General features: G+C 43.3%; 1 protein-coding gene across 1 annotated transcript; it reads right to left on the bottom strand.

Moving 5' to 3' along the window:
- Window positions 1–271: 271 nt before the first annotated feature.
- Window positions 272–4,141, bottom strand: lyrm9 (LYR motif containing 9). Its single transcript, XM_088615960.1, has 4 exons — window positions 3,991–4,141; window positions 3,488–3,636; window positions 1,749–1,841; window positions 272–665 (listed from the first exon to the last, which is right to left on the bottom strand). Exons 2-4 carry the CDS (start codon window positions 3,611–3,613, stop codon window positions 654–656), a joined length of 231 nt encoding a protein of 76 aa, XP_088472086.1. The 5' UTR covers window positions 3,614–3,636; window positions 3,991–4,141; the 3' UTR covers window positions 272–653.
- Between the last annotated feature and the right edge of the window lie 10,117 nt (window positions 4,142–14,258).

Genomic DNA, 14,258 nt, shown 5'->3' with positions numbered 1-14,258 from the left:
CAAAAAGTTCAAATGTAGATGTTATGCAACCTTCCAAGAAATTACAAGAAAAACTCAAAGCCTCTGTAGGAAATTCAAGTATTTGTAGGAGAAGTGCATTCAAATCACGATGAAAAATATAAACACTGTGACACAGGGATTTTAGAATGTGTTGATTTGTAGTCTTTATAACTGTTCTTATGTTCTGATATTCTTACTCAAGGGACTGGATATCATTGTGAAAGAACAGGTATACCTAGTACCACAAGCTACACCAGTAATTAACTTAATGTCACACAAGAATTTCATGTTTCATGTACAACATGCAGAAAGCAACACCATTAACACTCATTAACAAATGTCTCGGCCACCTGTGTTCTCCATCATCAGCATTGCTGTGTTCATCTCCACAGACCAAAGCAGACTCCAAGAGACGTTTCTGGTTTGCTAGCTGCTTCTCATGCCCTGCTGAGCCCCGGGAGACGAGGCAACAGAGGGGGGCCCAGACGGTACCAAGGGTCTCAGAGTGATGGCCTGTCTCACCCCAACCCCTCCCGTTCCGGTCCGGTCACCGGACTCCTGAAGACAAGCTCGGCACAGCTCCTCCAATCCCCCCCCTCGGGTCCAAACACAGAACCAGGTACTGTCTCCTCTTCTTCTCTTCTGGGCTCCGTTTACTTCTTGTACTGCAGAACAAGCAAGACAGCAGACTGACAAGCCATTTCTGGTTACATACAATGGCAGCAAACAACAGCAGCAGAGCTCATCTTGACCTCATCAATTCCAAAAGCACGAAACCCAGTGGCTCTGCTCAGACAGAAAGCTCCATCACAAGCCTAGTTTTTTTATACTGAATCCTTTTTTCCCCCACTGGCTTCTCCCAGCTACAGTCCGGCTGGCTTTACCCCTTGGGTTACCAAGTGTGCTTCTGTAACACCAAGACCTGTTCATTTCTAACAAGCTTTTCTCTGGCGACTCGAGTCACATTATTTCAAACCCACTACAACTTGTTCAGAACGCTGCTGTCAGAATTTTAACAACCCCTGTACTGGCACACCTCCACTGGTCAAAAAAATTATGAAGTTTAAAATCCTGCATATAGATCTTTACGTGTCTGTAGACCCACAAACCTGAAAAAACCTCTAAAAATCTTGTTTATCTCCTAATAGCCTCTTAAGTCACAGAATGTAGCCCTGCCTAGTAGCCCAAGGGTACAGAGGAGACGAGCGGGTAACCATGAACCCCTAACCTGTAATTTTCCTTTTCTTAGGCTCCTTCTATTGCCAAATTTGAAAGTCAAGTTAAAAAGTGTACTTTCAGAACACAATGTGTGATTAGCATACTTTAGTGATAATAAGTATATAAATACTGTATGTTTTGCTTTTACTTTGAGGCAATTCTTTTTTTTAAATAGAATACCCTGCCAGACCAGTGACTCTGGGTGCACATACGCAGCATTTGACTCACGCTAAGACCTACTACCTAGTAACCATAATTGGATTTCAATTGTCCCAATTTCACTGCAGATAAATGGTGCAGGTGCACACCAGAGATTCTCAGAACTTTCTCCATTTTTTCCCACACCCACATTGTAACACGGAGACTCGGAGTACAGGCAGTCCTCCAGATGTGCTTCGACTAGTGCTGTCTTAGCATAATGTACTGATTTGCGTTGTCTGCCCTTTTGTGTCTTAGCATTGCCCAGTGGAAACAGAGAAGGGGTGCCCTGAACCACTGTTGCAGGACACGCGGGCTAGGATGGCACCTACTTTGTCCATAACCCAGTCGGCGTCCACGATCGCCCGTCGGATGATCTGCTGGATCCTCTCGGGATCATCTTCATCTGCATGAGAGGCGAAGCTCTGTAAACACAGGACATTGTAACACGTAAGGAGGCCATCTGCCCACCCCATCTTTCCATCTGGTTGCTGGTATTATTGATCCAAGGACAAGGCCTTTGAAAGATCTATTGGACTTTTGTGTGTTTTGAGATTGGGACTAGACTGACTCTTCCAAACACCCTCAACTCATAAATCCCTAAAACCTACACTCTTATTTTCTATCCATGATAGGTCTTCACAACACAGTACAGCGTCACACCAGTGCGACTGTCAGAGGAGTTTGTATAGCATACCACTGTGCAACATTAATCTCTAAAAGATCAAACCTGAGGACAAAGGAAAAGCCTGATTTACAGGTGGCAGTAGTTTGATAAAAAAACAGAATGCCAGGCAGTTTTTGTATCTCTAGTGCTGAAGATCCTGCAAGCAAAAACTGTTTCCCAGCACAGCTGTACAGAGACAGGAAGGAGGTATAAGATGATCTGGACTTATTTGGCAGAGCCAAGCTTAGCATGGTTCTGCATTAAATCTACTATGAACAGCTGGAAAACCATAATGGGAAGAAAGCTGTTTTTTGCATCTGTTAGTAAGGAATGCACTCATGTAAAGTAACTGCACTTGTGTAACTGGTATGTATGGTAATTATGAAGTATGATGTCTGGGAAGATGTAGTTTTTTTGGCTCAGTTTTTCCCTGTGGTATTGTTCAGACTGAGAATGAAAGTGAAGCCATAGATATTATGTATACTAAATTATAAATGTGTGTGCTTACTGGAAGCTGGTTATACTCAAACCAAATTCTTTTACCTTCCAAGTGCAGTGTTAAATAACACATCCTATATGTGTATATCCTATACTGTATCCTTATATTGCACGACTTATCATTGCAATTCCTATGCCTTGGGTTATTATTTACTTTTATTTCAACTTCTAGAAGGTGTTTTCCAAGCCTAGTGTTTGAAGGCTTTATATTGTTTTATTTAACAAAATAAAACGTTATCAGAAAGCATTTCACATCCAGTAAGAGTCACGATAACCTAATCTCTTTCCTGGAATCGCAAGTCACATGAGGATCACAATCACTCCTCAATAGGGCACAAGGACACAGGCGTGATTTACGTTGAACTTAGAAAAGGCCCCTACAAACTCAGGTGAAACATGCAAACTTCACACACAAGGCCCTTCAGGAACCCAGAGTCCAGAATCAAACTTGGGTGTCCAGAGCTGTGAGGCCAGTCTAAAGGATGGTGAAATAAAAAAAAATCTAGCAGTATTTTACATATGCGCCTTTCTCTTTCCTGCCTTTAATTTACAGTCACCCATAAGGTGAATTTTCTTAATTTAGATAAAACCCTTCATTCGCACAGTCTCTGCGCAGGAAGTCAGGAATACGCATCAGCTGTTCAGGCTGATCTGGACCGCAGAAGCTTCTCGAAAAAAATATTATGCAATTCCTGATATTCCACACGATGAATATTTTTAGTTTTAGTTTAGTTTAGTTTACACGCAACACGCGAGGCCCCTGCCGCGTCAAATTCCGGGTGACAGCCCTACCCTGAGACTGGCACACCTGCGTTCATATCATCATCACAGTGTCAGGGGGAAAGGGTTGGCTTGAACTGAGGATAAGCTGTTAGTCTTAATTAGCAGCGATGAAGACCACGTTACCTGTCTCACGGCATGTCTGTAGTGTTTCTGCGCGGCCGCGGAGGGCAGGACTTTGCAACACCTGAGCAGGTAGCGATACAGCCGTACCGGGGTCCGCACCATCTCAGCGCCGGCCAAAGGACTCATGATCCGTCAACACCTAGACGCAGCTACGTTAAAATACAAAAAATAAATAAAAGTCAAACAAGCCGAGTTTGAAAGCCAGTGACCACGATTTACTTATTGCCCCCTTATTGAAGTTTTGACCACGCACTTCAGTGATTAATGTGCCCTACGTTGTGCGCATCGTCACTCAAGTGATATTGTCGCAAAGGCCCAGTTATCTAAACGTATAAAATTTTAGCAAAAAACACGAAGGAAGAGTCACCTTGCGCTGGCCACAGGCGAGTGTCAACAGTCTAACCGCGTTAGTGATACTAGATTTTAAAAACCCTCTCTTAATACGAAGATATCCACACGATAGTCACTCACTATAAATAAAAACACATTAAAGAGTTACGTACAAGTCAGCATGAGCAACCCTGCTTTTATTGTATATAAACTAAATCCAGCCCAAATGACATTCCCTAAAATACAACACAAAGGTGCAACCCTAAAGCTCCACTGAAGGAAACGGAGAAAACTTTAAATTAAAGTTCCGGGGGTACATCCGGTAGATGTTTCCTTAGGGCTGCCGGTTATCTTTTTTCACGTCTGCAGACCTCACGACTGGAATTAAAGTAAAAGTATAAAACAGAGTCATCCTTCATGTAATAACTCTACAGGTCAAACTATACTATACTGAGGGCACTACGTGATCCTTAAGGACTGAGATTGCTTTTATTTAATAAAAATAATAGCAGACCCTCTCTTCACAGTTGACCAGGACCGACAGGGAAAGCGACTTTCCGTCGTTTGGCTCCGGCTTTGCCTTTCCTGTTATAATTTGTCGTTTTAAAACCTTTTGAGTAACCAAGCCTATCCAAACAGACCCAAGCGGTTGCCTGGCAAGTGTTTGTATCAGTCCCAGAAAGTGGATGTGGTGTCCGGCCTGAGCACAATGAATATTTTATTTCTTTTTGCTGTAAACCCACCAGTGCTATGCAAGAAATAACCTGTCTATAGCCTGCCGTTGTGTGAGACAGGATACTACTCTAGTATGGATTTATGTCCGAATTCTGAAATACACGTATACCTGAAATAGGATTAAAACAGATTTATGATGTGTCATATTAGAAATATTTCCTAAATTAAAAATAACATATAATCCAGTGAGTAGAATAGCGATCATAAACCATAATGATCTAACCATAAAAATATTTTCGGTATAATAAAATGTGTGTATTATGTATACTTAACCAAGCTTCAGCAGAACAATCACAATACCTCCTGTGGAAACACTAAATCTGAGATTCACATTGGTGTCTGCTCGTTGGGGGAGAATTAAACCCCAGTAAGGTCCAATACATCTTGTTGCATCAGACGGGATGAGCTCTAATTGAACATGAGACAAAAAGGGTTCAAATTAATTTTCGCGGAACAGGATTTCTTTACTTTCAGTATGAGTGGCGGCAACAGTTATTAAACATCTTCCAAACCGCCGCTGTCATGTTACTCCCAGATCACTTACCTCACAGAGCCTGTTTTGCTTTTCCTCTATGTCAACATCATGCTGGGCTAGCTCTTGTGTCACATGTTTAACTATAGTTTATATACGTCAGAGCTATGCCAAGGTATTTCACAAACTGGGAACTTGAAGAACGCATCTCCATTATTACATAAACCCAGGATCTATATTTGCATTTGTGTTCTGCTTGTAGAATTGATTTCCCAGCCAACATCTCTCCCCCCAAAAAAAAACCTCAGAGATGAATAAGGAAACAGATATTCTTAGCAGCGAGGGCTCTCCGAGGAATACCAAAAATGTTTCCTGCTTTACGATTTACTGAAGTGTTCACTTCCTCCGCAGGCTCACGCTGTATGTTACAGTGGTGTGCACTGGGAGTTCTCAAGTGACCAAGTGCTTGGTATCTGCTTAACAGGTATAAATGGATACCGAACACCACAACAGGACAATGAGCTATCCGGTGACTCTGGTGTCGCGTGATAGTTTCACAGGGTTATCTTTCTTTTCTGTAAATGTGCCGAGCACGGCTCTCCCTGCACATTATTCCATTTCAGATTTCCGAGGTGGGGCGACATCACCTCTGTAGCTCACTCAGTGCGCTGACCCTGTTACATGATATGCACTGTGTAGAGTATGTTTTGGTGTTCACCTGGCTGGGCACCTCAGAGCCTGTTTGAGCTACTATCATCCTCCTCCCCACCTCGCAACCTTCGCTCTTCTAATTATGGTCTCCTCTCTGTCCCCCAAGCCCATCTACGCACTATGGGTGATAGTGCCTTCTCCTGTTCTGCCCCAGAGCTCTGGAACTCTATCCCTGAGGATATCAGAAGGTCACCTTCGCTAAACTCTTTCAGATCTAGGCTCAAACCCTTCTTCTTTAGAAGGACCTATACTTAACTACCTAACTTGTTCTGTTATTTACCCCTTTGCTGTATTCAGTATCTCCATCTACTGTCTCCTCTCATTGTGTATTTTCATTGTGCATGCCTTGCTGTTGTTCTGTAAAGTGCTATGAGAAGCCACCTTTATAGGTGCTATATAAAGTACAGTTTATATTATTATTATTATTATTATTATTATTATTATTATTATTATTATTATTATTATTATTATTATGTGTAACGTAGTTGATGGAGCCCCTGGCTGTTTAAGTTACATAATCACACACACAGGCTAAGTTGTCATTTTCTGCCTCTATATGAAGTACAAGATGCTGAGCAACATTCCAGCTGTGCCTTCCTCCTTGCAGATCCTGTCCACTGAGCACCTAGTGCCTATAGCTAATGAGTTTTACTTCCACATATTTTTCTGTTCCATCATACAGGAATGCACAGGTGGACACGGGACTATCTCATGCTGAAACCCTTTGTCTCCACTCTCAGATGTTATGCAATTCTGCCCACGGAGAGAGAGCAATTTTTAATGTGCACATTTATAAACCTCTTTTTTTTTGCCTTTCTGGAATTGTGGTGAGCAAACAGAAAGGGCCCTGTAAAAGGTTTTCAGAGCACTCTAATAATTTGTTATCGTTGGTGATGATGTCCAAAAATCCTGTCTGTCGACACACACCCACTGTATTGAGCAAGGAGCAGTCAGCTGGCTTCACAAGGCCCCAAAACAAACCTCTTATTTCACCGCGGTACAGGTCTTTGCTGTGCAAGGGACAAATTGCCTCTTTGTTGGTGAATGGAAAACTGTGATGACATCGATATACAGTACGCATTGGTTCACACCAAGGAGTTTCCCTGTTCTGCATTCCACACTCGTGAGTAAAATCCGTCTGTCAGCTCTGACCTTGATTCAATTCCCAAGCAACTCATACAGGGCCTTTTTTTTTAAAAGAGAAATGAAAGTTAAAATTAAAAATCAAAGATTGACTTTATCTTAGTGTGTCTCTCCCCTATCGCAGGCTGCATCTTTCACCTTCTTGTGTCTGTAGCACAAAGCCATCAACCCTCTATCTCCCAAGCCTGCCTCTAATGTTAACCGCAACCACAGGGCTCTAGCCTTAACCCCTTCGTCCTTTAAACTCATGACTACCCCCACTCCTGACCCACCAACCCAAACCTCAACTCCAGTGACAACACCTTCTCCTGATATGACAACCATTATGTGTAAATCAAGTTTATTAATGGACTAGAGGATTGCCCATCCAATATCCATCTATACAAAGTGCACAAACCTGAACCAAGTAATTATAGACCAGGTCTATACTGCCTCATATTGCAGACAGGATTGAGGCAACAATAATTACATCTAAACTAGAGGATCTTCTTTATATGACAATATGATTCTAGGGCATAGCCAGCAGGGATTTAGACAAGGAAGGTCTTGCTTTTGAACAAACAACAGCAGCAATGGTTACAAAGAGGGAATATGCTATATTTAGATTGCTCATTTGAATATGATCAAATAGAACTGCTAAATTTAGTCTGACGCTGTTACATCAGAGCACGATATGGATCTGTGTTAGAATCACTACCCTTCCTACATTTGACAAAAAAAAAAATCTAGATTCTTGAGCTGCCAGGAAATGAGTGAACCAAATCAGTTGCAAGTAAGTGTCATTTCCAGGTGCATTACAGAGGATATTCCAGGACAGGCTGCGCCTACCTGTCCTGGAATGCTGGACATTGGTGGTGGTGGAGAGGATCCCCATTACCTGTAAAGCGCTTTGAGTGGAGTGTCCAGACAAAGCGCTATATAAGTGTAAGCAATTATTAATTATTATTATTACCAGGCAGCTGAATGTAATAATGTTCTGGGCTCTGCAACAAAGGGCTGTGGGTTCGAATCCTGGCTGGGACTCTGCTGTTGCTCTCTTGAGCGAGGCGCTCCTCTCAGGTCGTTCGGACTTACTCCAGAGAGTCAGTGCCTTCCATTCATTTTCTACGCCTATCCTGGCAAGCAACAGGCACAAGGCAGGCTACACCCTGGACGGGACGTCAGTCCATTGTAGGGCTGACAGACCACGAACACAGATAATTAGAGTGCTCTGAAAACCAGGGCCCATTTCCCCCAGAAGCCAATTAACCCACCAGTATTTTTATGGACTTTGGAAGGACATTGGAGAAACTGTAGGAAACCCATGTGAATGCTAGGAGAACATACAAACTCCACACAGATAGCTCCCCGGCCAGGTCTGGCGTTGAACCCAGGACCCTAGCGCTGCAGGGCAGCAATGCTAACAACGGTGCCACTGTGTATAATTGGGTCTCCAGCACATCATTCATCCATCCACTTTCTAAACAGCTTCACCCAGTACAGGGGGGGGGGGGTGGAGCCCAGGAGATAGGTGTCAATTCTAAAATTAATTTTTGATCTCCAAGTGAAATAATGGAGCAAAAGATGAATGATGATGAATGTTTCCTATGTTTGTTTCCTTTGAAATGCAATTCTCTGATGAGATCACCGTCCTGCGTGATTGCGTGAAGCGGACAGACACTTGTGGGACGTGTCTGGCGAGCCGTGAGACTGGCAGGGGTTATCCAGTCCAGCACGGAGCGAGGTCAATGCGTCCGTTTCGATTAAAGCGTGTTCGCCCAACTCGGGAAACAGCGTCACCCAGTGGCCACCGGCAATATTTTTCTACATTTCTTAAAGTCAAACTGCTGACTATGGACTGCGGCGACATAATTCATTAACCTTTTCTGAACAAAAAAATGCTCACAAAATAGCGGATGTGGATTATACATTTCTGGAAGATAACTGTAAAATTAAAGTGTTCAAAAGTTATTATTTTTATTTTCACTGCAATGACTTGTTAAAATGTTATTTTGAATACGAATATTCAAAACATAATCGCTCATTTACCCAGCTTGTACAGTATTTACATTTCAGTTTGTAAATACAGATGGGACCACATCTCCTACTATCATTGCGGCTACAAACAATTTCAGAATTGCATTTGTCACCGTTTTACGCCAGGGTCTGTTCTACCCGCCTTGTGTGACAGAGCTGCTCATGGGTGGGTACAGGCTGCCGCGCTAATCCGTTTAGCTGTGATGAAGCGCAAGGCATCCGAGAGACTCCGCGTCGTGGTCACGCCAGCGCGCCTGGTAGCAAATCGGCAGTCCGGTGATGAATTACTGCAGCTGAAATGAAGAATAAAGAAGGATGAAACCGCTAGGTGGCAGGAGAAATCTCCATCTGGTAGGTAGGAGATTTCAAGCTGTCGTTCGAGGTTCATGGGACACAAACTACTGATTCATATGGAACAAATGTTGCGATTCCCAAGAGCTGTTTGAGTAAACTTTCATTTCATCAGAGGAACATCCTCCTTGTTTGCAATTGCTTTTGGGGGAACCAGCATACATACCGGAGAATCAGAAAGACCGAGAGAAAGATCCATTTTCTATCCACTTTATCCAGTTCAAGGTTGCAGGGGAGTCCGAGCCTGTCCCAGCACACAGCGGTTGTAAGCGGTTGTTACAACCTTGACGTCACAGGGCACACACAGCGACACAAGCACTTACACCAATTAACCTGCCAGTGTGTCTTCAGAGTGGGGGAGGAAACCGGAGCGCCCAGAGAAAAACTCACCCAAGCACAGTGTGAACGTACAGACTCCACACAGACAGCCCCCCAGGTCTGGACTTGAACCCACAGCCCCAGCTCTGCCAGGCAGCACGCTAACACTGTGCCACCACAATGCCCCCCACCTTCAAACTTATTGGTTTCTATTTTTCTTCAGTCCCACTGTCAGCACTGGCTGTACTGGAAGCCAAGCAAACACCCCAAGACAAGAGCTGAAAGACAAAGGCTGCTTTGATTATGCAGACCGGGAGGCGTTTGACCAGACTGGCATCCTCACCTCCTGTTGGAGGTAGGTTATTTTATTGTTGTTTTAGACACTTTATCAGCTAATCGTCTGTTTATAACCTTATGATACTGTAGGGAGTTCTGACCGAGCAATGTTGTTAAATGTGTTCTGTATCATGGTATTGTACTGTTGCTGTATTGTATTATTGTCATATATGTTATATGTTATGAGCTCTTGATGGGCAAGACAAGTGCCCCTAGGGGCTATAAAGGTTAATAAAGGTTAATTCAAGTCTGAAATTCCACCCCTCTCCCACTTGCCGCCTGCAGAAAGGGTAGACCAAAGATCAAATGTACAAAAATAATGTACCTGATACAAAAAAGAAATTATCGGTAAACACTACACATTTTAACAGTGTTTCACTTCAAAAGGTTCCCAACTGGTAGAACAGGGAAAATAATTACATGCTGAAAGGAATTGAATGTTTCCTATAAGAGTGTTCTGACGCAGTGTTGCTAGGATGCAGCGGATTTCAAATATAGCCTCGTTAAATAAGGCTACGTACGACAGCCCACGTGGGGGTTTACAACTTTTGAACTTTAATTTTTTCGCTTTTCATAAAATATGCAAGACTTGGCGTCACATTAATTAGATTGGGCCCCGATGTTTACAGGGAAATGACTGCAAGCTGATTTCTAAAAACTCCTGGACTGACGTTTCTGAAAGCACTGGACTGTCTCTTCAGTTCCTGCTTTGAAACTACCAGCGGGCAGGAAAGGCTTAAGTTTTTAGAGTTACCTGTAAACCTTCATGAGTGACATATTCGCACTAAATAAATACTGGCTAACTCCCATTTCAACCTCTAGCTGGATACTTATTGCCTGTTGAAACCAATGACACAGGTCAGTTCTGCATGTTTTATAAACAATGTTGTATTGCCATGCATCACTCATTTACGAGCACTGAGCAAGCTGTGATTCAGTAATAAAGTACATATTCATGGCATCTAGATTATCTTTAACATTTTGCTCTTAGGTTACAGCTCAGATGGGACCACATCTCCTGTATCATTGTATCATTGTTGCTACAGACTACAGTAATTTAGCCAAGAACCTAATTTTCTTTGCAACGAAAACACACACAAACAATGCCAAGCCATGAAAACGAATGTGATATGAGGTAGAGAAACCACAGGTGTGCGTCAGCAGGTGCTACACCACTCTCCCCACCCTTGAAAGAATGACATTAAATGACAGATTCTTAATGTTGCAATAAGTAAATAAATATTTGAACCATATAACCCCACGTAATTAAAGAAAAGCTACAGACCATACCTAATCAAAATAATTTAGGAATGTGTGTGTTTGTATGATAGAAGATGAAAGATAGATCTTTTGATCCCGTGAGGGAAATTGCAATGCAACAGCAGCTTAACACAGACAACACAGCAACAGTGTAACGAATGATACAATAATAATAATACAATGCAATCAGTACAGTGAGAAGTGCACTAAGAAGAGTTACTCACAGTCCAGAACACACAAAGAACAAACCAGAACAGAACAGCACACAAAAAAGTTGTATTGCACAGTATAAATATAAATATAAATGTATATATATGTTTATATTGGCATATATTGCACAAAAACGGTTGTAAACAGAAAAAGAACAGATGTATCAGTTTACTGTTCAGTCCAGAAACAGGTCACTGTCAGTGTTGCCTCTGCCCAGACGCAAGGTGGATGTGTTGTACAGTCTTATGCCAGAAGGCAAGAATGACCTCCTGTAGCGCTCCCTGTCGCACCGTGGACAGATCAGTCTATTGCTGAACGTGCTCTTCATTTCTACAAGCATGTCAAGATCACTCAGGAAGTAGCCACAGAATCTTTAAACAAAGTGTTATAATAATAACTCTTTACACTTGTATAGCACTTTCCTGGACACTCCGTTCAAAGCGCTTTACTCTTTTCAAGAAACACCCTAGGACTTTTACTGACCACAGAGAGTCAGGACCTCAGTTTTACATCTCATTCGAAGGACAGCACCTGTTTTACAGTATAGTGTCCCCATCGCTACACTGGGGCATTAGGACCCACAGAGACAGCAGGGTGAGCGCCCCCTGCTGGCCCCTCTAACACCTCTTCCAGCAGCAGCCTTAGTTTTTCCCAGGAGGTCTCTCATCCAGGTACTGGCCAGGCTCACACCTGCTGAGCAGCAGTGGAAGCTTTGAGCCACAAGGTGATAGAGCTGCTGGCTGGTTTTGCAATTTTCTTGTGTGGATAAGGAGAAACAAACGACAATGTAGAAGCAGAGACTAAAATGTGATGAATCGGGCTTCATGTAGCTCTTTGATGAGATGTTAATGGACTCTTAGTCATGGTTTAATACAGTAAAAAACTTCAGGGGATCGGCTTGATAACTTACCAGGATATATCCAGCTGTAACATAGTATTGTTGGCCAGGTGAATTATTGTACAATATAAAGAAAAACAATGGTATAACATTAAATTACAGTGATAGGTTTTCAGGAGCACACCCTCCAAGCAGGTTGTGCCGCCCAAAGCGCCTCTGCAATGTCTGCTACCCCCTTCTGGCGAACTGGGTTCAGTGCCGTTGAACGGGGCTGGTGCTACACTCCTGCGTCGTCGTCTCCCGCAGCGACAGACTTTATTCTTTATCAAATATTTATTCCCTGGCCTTTCCCCCCAGCTGTGCGCTGTCCCAAGCGTGCTCCCGGCAGACAGAGCAGTGAGGGAGATTACCTGTCACTCTCGCCTGCATTCTTAAAACTTAACTCACTTAACACTTTCCTGTCTCCTTTGACGCGGGTCTCAACCACCCCCCTGCTGGTGACAAGTGAAGTGACGTTTTTGTTCTAGCCCGGTCGACCTATGCAAATGATTCTGCTGTATGTGGCAAATGTACATATGGATCTCATGTCACTTAAAAAAAAACAGTAGGACTTTGGCTTTTCAAGTCCATGATAGTGTATGTGTAGTGTGTATCCCTTTTAATAGGGGTTATTGACATTTATACAGCATAATGCAGCTAATAATAATATCCTTATAATAATATCCTTACACTTTTCTGGACACTCCATTCAAACAGCTTAACAGGTAATGGGGATCTCTTCCTCCACCGCCAGTGTGCAGCCCCACCTGGATGATGCAGCACCTAGTGTTTTTGATTAATAGTTCTCACATTGTGATTTCAATATAATAAGGATTGCACAGAAACCCTTGAGTCTACAGTCAGTCAGCAATTTCAGATCTTGTCTTAAAACTTTGAGCCTCGCAATGATGTGTCTATATTGCTATATACAGTTAAGGTCAATATAATGCAGGTTATGCTGTTGCTGCAGGTCAAATAACAGGTCTTCACTCAGAAATTACCCCCATTGGGAAAAAGAACATCTCTTTGACCCCACATTGTGTTGCAATCATAGCAAAAGTCTTCCCTCAATGAGCTGTCATTATTCTGCAGATGTTTATGACCGTGAGAATGGAGTTTGAAAAGAGGCTGTTAATGGAGATGGAGACAGATTTCTGCAGTGGAAGAATGTCTCAGGGCTGGGCTCGTGTCAGTGCGCAGTGGACATTGTGACTGAACGCTCAGGGATGCTCCTGTTAAACGCAGCACATGAAAGGAGTGGGGCTTTATGCTTTTTATAATTAATAATAATTGCTTACACTTATATAGCGCTTTTCTGGACACTCCACTCAAAGCGCTTTACAGGTAATGGGGACTCCCCTCCACCACCACCAATGTGCAGCATCCACCTGGATGATGCGATGGCAGCCATAGTGCGCCAGAACGCTCACCACACATCAGCTCTCAGTGGGGAGGAGAGCAGAGTAATGTAGCCAGTTCATAGAGGGGGATTATTAGGAGGTCATGACTGGTAAGGGCCAATGGGATTTTTTTAATGACCACAGAGAGTCAGGACCTCGGTTTTACATCTCATCTGAAGGACGGCACCTGTTTACAGTATAGTGTCCCCGTCACTATACTGGGGCATTAGGACCCACACAGACCGCAGGGTGAGCACCCCCTGCTGGCCCCACTAACACCTCTTCCAGCAGCAACCTTAGTTTTTCCCAGGAGGTCTCCCATCCAGATACTGACCAGGCTCACACCTGCTGGGCTTCAGTGGGGCTGCCAGTTGTGAGTTGCAGGGTGATATGGCTGCTGGCCTTTTGTTGGCACAGCACGGAGCACAGGGCTGCTGTTCATTCATTGCTTTTGGAAGCCCTCTGACAAAAGGAGATGCTTGCAAACAGGAGGCTGAACAGCGTAAGGATGCAACACATGACTAGCCTGGCTCTGATCCAAACACAGCTGCACTAAACTGTGTCTCATTATTCAACAGCACAGCGAAGCAAGCCTACAGAGAGAGGTGCCCC

The sequence above is a fragment of the Lepisosteus platostomus genome, chromosome 22 (assembly GCF_059453375.1).
Source record: "Lepisosteus platostomus isolate fLepPlt1 chromosome 22, fLepPlt1.hap1, whole genome shotgun sequence".
In the NCBI taxonomy this organism is placed as follows: domain Eukaryota; kingdom Metazoa; phylum Chordata; class Actinopteri; order Semionotiformes; family Lepisosteidae; genus Lepisosteus; species Lepisosteus platostomus.
This window is presented reverse-complemented; position numbering and strand designations above follow the sequence as displayed.